Source organism: Nematolebias whitei, chromosome 22 (assembly GCF_014905685.2).
Source record: "Nematolebias whitei isolate Nwh7 chromosome 22, NemWhi1, whole genome shotgun sequence".
Taxonomy (NCBI): domain Eukaryota; kingdom Metazoa; phylum Chordata; class Actinopteri; order Cyprinodontiformes; family Rivulidae; genus Nematolebias; species Nematolebias whitei.
Window position 1 is genome coordinate 12,014,478 of NC_056519.1, and position 7,803 is coordinate 12,022,280.

The 7,803-nt window shown below is 38.3% G+C and overlaps 1 protein-coding gene across 1 annotated transcript in view; it reads left to right on the plus strand.

Moving 5' to 3' along the window:
• The window catches only part of cacna1c (calcium channel, voltage-dependent, L type, alpha 1C subunit), a 200,286-nt gene that overhangs the window by 64,329 nt on the left and 128,154 nt on the right, over positions 1–7,803 (plus strand). The window contains exon 3 of the mRNA XM_037695828.1: positions 3,415–3,520. Within this exon, the coding sequence (XP_037551756.1) occupies positions 3,415–3,520 (106 nt within the window). The remainder of the gene's footprint in view (positions 1–3,414; positions 3,521–7,803) is intronic.

Consider the following 7,803-nt stretch of genomic DNA (forward strand, 5'->3'; position numbering starts at 1 on the left):
AATGTGTGTATACATGTGTGTAATTCCTGTTTTGGTAAGTGCTTTTTTTATTAAGGGATAGCAGATACAAAATCTTCCTCTGTTGCCATGACAACAGCTACCTCTCTCAACAGGTCGATAAGGCCCATCTGAGCTCAGACGCAAACACATTCAGATTATATATGACACACTGACACTTGGAGGATACACACGCATTCGTGCGGGCGATAAATCGCCGAGCTCCGTGGCGCTCCTTCGTGCCGTGTAATTATAGCATTTAAGCATTACGTGGAGGCTGCAAGGTCAGTGCGAGGAGCACAAAGATCAGGGGAGCGTTTATGCCCACCTACCATGTTATCTAAAATGAAATCACAGCAAGTGGTAGTTTAGTTAAAGTGCTAGGGAAAAATGTACTTTGTACTGCTTAGGCTGAGCAGCTGAGCTATTTTGGTGCATTTTCAACTAAATGAAGGAAATAATAAATACAACATATCACAACAAAAAGCTGAGCTCCCCCAGATAATATCTCTATATTGGAGGTTTCTTATTGGGCTGTGTCAAGATAAGGAATTATCTGTGTTATTGGGAGCAGCGTGTGGTGTTTATGTGCAGAAACAGCTCCTGGTGTGTGTGTGGAGGCCGCCCCAGAGTGACAGTATGTCTTAACTTTATACAGTTGGCTGCTTAAAGTCCTTAATAGACAAATTATGATGAATTTGTAGCCGTATATCAGAGAGTAAACACTAATAAAATAGCTGTAAATCCTGCAGAGCCACTTGAGGATGGAAATCTGTTTGAAACTTTATTGATTGTTTGTTTACAGCTGCCACAGTCGGCCAGTCACGTTACAGTTAAATCAGCATGATGTTTATTTTATTCACGCGGATAAAGATGGATATCGCTGCTGCTGTCGTGGCAGTAACTTTAAATTATTAATTGACTCGATGTGATTCCTTGCTCAGAGCACCATGTGAGGTTTTTGCTCTTGACAGGCAGAAAATGTATTATCACCCTGATAGGCAGAAACCTCGAGGTTTTTATTTTTATTATTATAGTGCGGATCAGGAACCCAGAATGAGTCACGGGGCTGTGTTTTAGTGCCCCCACCCCCCACATCTGAAGTGAGCTTAATCAGCTCTTGGTACTCGGGTGAGTGATTCATTTTGTTGCATTTTTGTCCCAAGCTGAATGAGCTGAACGATCTTGTGGCCAAGGGTCAGCTCTTAATTCAAACAAACATTTTGAAGTTTATTTGTTTCTTTGCCTTCTTCTGCAGAGCTACTTCTAAAGCAATACAATGCTACAAACTTGACAGAAAGCCACACAGAGCAAGCTTGCATTAACAAATGAAGGCGCAGTGTATATTATTGGGGTGATGGTCATTCTGTACCTCTGCCAAATTGTACCTTAACTTTGTGCCCAGTGGTTACTATTTCCATTAACATTTTGTTTGCTGCAGCTGATGTTTTGATTAAATGGGGTACAAAGCAGTGGAAAAAAGACCTCTGGCAGACAATGTTTTTGGTCTAAACAAATGGGTACGAAGTGACCAATGGTGCTAAGGTCGGATTTAGAGGCAGCTTAAACTCACATGGAGTCGTTAAAAGTAGCTGGGCTCGCTTTTTTTTTTGTAAAGCCTATCTCCTTAATACTTTTTGCTGTTTAGAAAAAAAAAACTGAAATTTGTAAAAATTATTAAAAAAAAAAAAGTTAAAATAACGTTGTAAATTGTAGTAATATTAAGTTTGAACATTTAAACGAAAATATATAACATATATGGCATAGCCTGGTACTTAGCTGGTACCTAAAGTGTGGTTACCTAGTACAAACCATGTGCAAATGCTTTAACTGTAAGTGAACGAGTAACTTCATAGGTTGTATTGTGTTTTAATACCTATTTATAATGTACTGTATACTTATTAGAGCTAAAATGGCTCAAAAGCATATAAACTGTCAAGTTCGGAGAGTTTGCAGGATGGACCCGTGAGACAGCTGAGATGAACTTAAAACACACACACACACACACACACACACACATACAATGAAGTAGACCTGAGTTGATGAACAGAACGAGAAACACCTGAATGGATGACTAACGGGTGCAGGTGAGAGTGGGCGGGGCAAGGCTAAGAAACAGGATGCATGCAGCGGAAAAACCAAACTGAAGACACAGACAGGCACAAAACACTACAAGTTACTGAATTAAACATCTGGATAACAAGATGCAGAACGCAACACGTGAAAAAAGGGAACCCAGATCTGCTGAGGCCTACAAGCTGATCAGAAACTGAACTTAGAGGCACTAAAGTCAGAGATAAACGAATAAAACTCAAGTAATAGAACTCACACAAACAAGAACACAGTAACCACAGAGTAATAAAGCTACAAATAAACTAGTAACTGATTTTCACAGATCTTGATATAAACTTTGTAAGTAACAAAGTACTCTTTTATTTTTAACTATAGGAATACTCCACAAGCCCATTTATTTTTGCACTTTTCTGCGTTTGGATGATGTAAGCTGTGTGTATATTTTGGGTCTGCCAGTTGTTCTTGTTGCCCTGACAGTCAGTTTGTACAACTGTAGGACAAACACTGATGATTCAGGGTTTAGTAAGTTAGCTTCCTGATGGTTTAGTTTCTCTATGTCTGATTGTTTAATATCAGAAGTCTTTTGTCATGTACGGTTTACATTCAACTTTGAGGTCTGGCGTCCTGCAGGGGAAAAAAGTATCAAAGGAAGGAAAGAATAGACGAAGAAAGTAGAGTGAGGGCAAAAAGAAGAGGAAGGAGGTGACAGCTGTGGCAGTTTGTAATTGTGTTGATGAAAACCAGACCTCCTCCGTCTCTCCTTCACGTTCTCTCCTTTCCTCTGCCTCGATCTCCGTTCTCTTTCTCTCAAAGGCCCAAAATAATGAGGTCAGTCCCCTCTCAAGGATCGTTCCAAATAAAAACCCTCAGCCTCTCTCGCTCCTCTCATTCCAGTTCTCTTTCTCAGTCACATCCCGTCTTCCACGCGAACGGCCTGCTGCTCCGACGCACCCATATTAGGCCATGCAGCGTGCACCTAACCCTCCTCCTGCCCACACAAAGAAGTTTGTAACGTACTCAAAGTGTTTTATTGTCAACCAAAACGCAGGCGCTTTGATCCCTCTCCTTGTATACGCTGCTTGTGCACTTTTCTGTGTGCATTCATACCTTTTTGACTTATGTAAAGACGCCTTCGGATTTAAAAATAACTGATTAAATAAATGGCAAGACATGACTAGGTTTTTTTTAATCTGCTTTCAAAACTTGATTTGAATAGAAAGTTGCATTTAAAAAGTCCAACTTGTGGCAATAGGAGTCTGTTCATGGAACAAGATGTAAAATCTGTTTTGCATGTGTTGCAAATGTTTGTTTTATACAGTTTATATTCCTCAACTCAGAGCTCAGACCATTTGAGATCATCATCCTGATGACCATCTTCGCCAACTGTGTGGCCTTAGCTGTGTACATCCCTTTCCCCGAGGATGATTCGAATGCCACTAACTCCAACCTGGTGAGTAGTGCACGTTATTTTACGAGGTTTACGGCTGGTTTGGTGTATTTATTGCATGTTTTTAATGCTGCTCGGTCCATTTTTTTAATAGTCCGACTGCTCGGTGAGCTTTAAAAGTGTACACTTGTCTAGTTTTCTGTTTGTCTTGGCATGTGTTGCCACATTTCAGACAAGTTCATGCAGGTAAAACGCACTCACGAAGGTTTGAAAAGATGTGAAAAGAGTCACCGTTTAGAGGAAAATGAGCAAATCCAAGCCAAAGTGAGCAAATTCAAGCAAATAAATTAGGAAGATTGCTCCTGGATTGTTCTTAATAATTAGATGATTTGAGTTGTTCTGAAAGAGGAGGTTTTGTTTTCTGGATAAAAGAAATGTTTTTATGCAGCGGACTGATTTCACTCTGCTTTATTGGGTGATTTGGATTTAAAGAAGGAGCCAATTGTCTGAAACGCTGAGCCTTGCTTTATATTTTTGAACCTTGAGATGGATATAGTTTGTGGTCTTCATTTTAAGACTTTGAGCCTAAAATAGACGACTGCATAGAAAAAAAGGCATAAATAAATAAAAATTTCAGGTGGTCCAACAGCGTTGATAACCAAACAGTGATTTTCCTTCTCATCTCTGCATTAAACCTTAGATTGTCCACTGAAATCACCTGTACCTGTGACAGACTATAATTTCTACATCACATTTTTTGACATTCACGCTAGTAAAGAAAACGAGCTCGCTCATGTGGTGGCAGTAGTTGCTTTCAAACAGTTGCTGCCTATAAGTTGTCATTGCAACCTCAATTAGTTTTGCAGCTTGACTGAACATGTTAGCGTTGAACAAAACATGGGTTGTAGCAGTAGCTCCTTTCCCATCATGCCTGTGTGTCAGTGAGTAATGTGTTAAATGTTTCCCGAAGTGATCAGACAGTGGAGACTTTTGTTGAAAATGTTCACTTTGCTAAGATGTAGGTTTGTTTTTTGTTTGAAATAATTACTGAGGTTGTGTTATTATGTACAAAATAAAATTAACATCAGTGGATGACGTTTTAAACGCACCTTTTTTAATGTTTCCTGCAGATTTAGTGGCAAATTTTCACACCAAGACATTTGATAATGCTCAGGATAACCTTTTTGATGTTTGATTTTATGGTGTGCAATGAGTTCCTTTAATCCCTCTGAGGGGCTGCGGTGACTCGATGGGTCAGAAACGTGGTGTTGTAATCCCGAGGCTGCAGGTTTGAGCCCAGGTTGGGTCAGGAAAGGCACCAAATAAATGCCAAATCTTGCGAGTTCGTTTGCTGTGGTGACTCCCTCAAGAAGGAAGAGGAAAAACAAAATCTTTTAATCCCTCTGACAAAAACATTTCACATTTTCTCTTACTCTTTTTTTCTTCTTTCTACTTTTATTAAATCACATTTATATATTCCCGAAAGCTCAAGCTTCACCTAACAAGTCCATTCTCATGTCAGCATACTAATATGTGCATGATTTCTGATTTTAATTTATTATTATTATTATTATTGTAAATTTGGTTCTCATCCAATCATAAGCTTGTTTGACTTTAAAGCACAAGAGGTGCCGCATACTGATGCAAAGTGGTATCAGGTGTATGACTCAAAAGAGGAGTGAATAAAACGGAAGGAGAGCAGCTGCTCTCTGCATCTCTAAATCCTGTAAAAAGCAGACATTATTTTTCAACAAATCAATAATTATTATTTTAAATTCAGTTAATGAAATACTAGTATTTTGGAAAATATTGCACCTATATCGGCGTTAACATTGTGTCAAGCAAATGAACAGATAGCATGCGCACACCCCACACACAAGCTTCTCACCGCCATCCCAGCTGTGGTCAATTAGTTTTATAGCCGTCTCTTCTACAGGAAGCAGCGTGCAGATGGACCAAAAGGCTCAAATGTATGGTTGGACTGTACAGTGCATCTGTCTGGGTGCTAAACAGTAATCAGACAGAGCTGGTTTTGTGGGCTTCTCTTAAGTGGTTTCAAAACGGAGTTCAACTCCCACATTTTTAGTTTTGCATCCCGAAGCAAGAGGTCTTTAATTAAAATGGTTAATGTGAGCCAAATGAGGCTTTAAATATTGTGTTTCAGGGTTGCGATACGTGTCTCGCTGAAAGCTGTCACAGTTTTATTATGTCTTCTTTTGCTTAGATTTATAAGTTGCACGTAAATATTGTTTTTTTATTATTATTATTATTATTAATTACAGCATCAAAACATGAGCACCATGGCTGTGGTTTTGTATTCTATAGGGATGCTTCTCATACTTCGCCTGCAATGTTTCTAATTGAGTTTGTGAATAAATATGGCAGCCCTTGTTAGCGTTAACTTAAGCCCCTCTTATGTAACACCGGGGATGTGTTCAATTGCTTCCTGTTCAAGATTTCTATTTCGGTCTGCATCCCATAATGCGCTGCTTTGTCTCCTTGACGACAGGCCCAATAATAGCAGCAGGGGAGGTTGTCATGGATATGGTAACCGTAGTGATGCTCCTCATCTGTCCTTAGTTACAAGGGAGGAGCAGGTAGGAACCATAGAGTGAGACGTTTCCCCTTTTTCAGGACGATAAAACAAGCTGCACCTCAGGTTTGTTTTGAAGTTTTAGGTTTTTTTTACTCGTTTTTTCAACTCTTTCACATTTTTTTCTCTTGTCATCACTCCATCTTTATAAAATCACTCAGACTGTGTCCAAATCGACAGAACAATGATGTCATGAGTGAGTAATAACTTGTTCAATAAACCTGATTAGACATTGACTGATGTAGGGGTGAGTCATGGGCACACATTTACACAAAATTACACTTTTTTTTCCCTCAGAGTTAGAAGTCTAAATTAAGATTGGTGTGTGTATATTTTTATACTTTATGCTTGCACGCTATTTATAGATATTTCATATATATGTGTGAGTGTGTGCGCACAGCAGGAAGCAATAAAGTGTTCAGTGATGGATGAATTAGCTGCTGGCGCTGCTGAAGGTGTGTGAAACGAGCATCTCTATATAAATGACTCACCTTTTGGAGTGAATTGAACCCAACCACAAAAGACACGCTCACCTACCCACTCACGGTGTGTGGTATTTTCAGGTTCTCTTCGTTTAGATACAACAGGGTTGGTCATTAGTTCAGAGACTTCAAATGATCTGTGTGTGGTGTTATGTTTCGTGTGTTGAGCGCGAAAGTAAATGGAGCTCTGTGGGTGGCACTATTATAGATTAATCCAATGAAACAACACAACATGATGTGTTTTTATGAATGTGTCATTTATGAAAACCATTTTATTTATTACCAAGAGTACTAAATAAAATGGATCAGTAATGGAGGCCAAACACTCTGAATGTCTGTATTTGATATCAGTTTTATTTTTCTCTATCTGATGCTCTTTAACTCCAATTAAAATCAAAATAAGATGCATTTTACTTTGTGAGACAATCTAACTCAAATGTTAAATGGACAGTTCTTATATAACACCTTTCTATCTTATCAAGTTACTCAAAGCGTTTTACACTACAATCTGTGCCCTCATTTACTCATTCATACAGCACTCTACTAGATCTATACAAATAATAATCAGTGCTTTATCACATTCATACACTAATAGGACACACATCAGAGGCAATGAGGAGTTCAGTGTCTTGCCCAGGGACACTTCAGCATATGACTGCAGGTGGAATTGAACCCCCAACTCTTGCATTGGAGAACGACTGCTCTAATCACTCAACAACAAGCCGCCCTTTTGTAAACTTAACTGTTTACAGCCAAATTTGTATGCCTTTTTTAAGCATTTAGTTTCACAAAAAAAAAAAAGTTATGTTGCTATTTTTAATCACTTTCCATTTTTGTATCAATAATTTGCTTCTTAAGCAATATTTTAGGAATGCACGATATTATCGGCATGGTATCGGTATCATCCGATTTTAGCGATAAAGTTAAATATTGGACATCGGCCATTCCATTAAAATAACTCAAGATAAAAAGCGTTCTTAATAAATATATATATATATATATATATATATATATATATATATATATATATATATATATATGGCATAAAAATTAACATTTAAATTTGACATTAAACATAATCCAAGTTGAAGTGTTACATCATTTTCAACCCCCTTTTTGGCATCTGCATTTGATATGAGGACAAATTGACAAGGCTCTGTAAGTAGGTCTAGGAAAAAAAAACATTGGCATTGGTATCAGTTATTGACCGAATAAGTTTTAACATATTGGCATATCGGATATCAGCCAAAAATCCAATATTGTGCATCCCT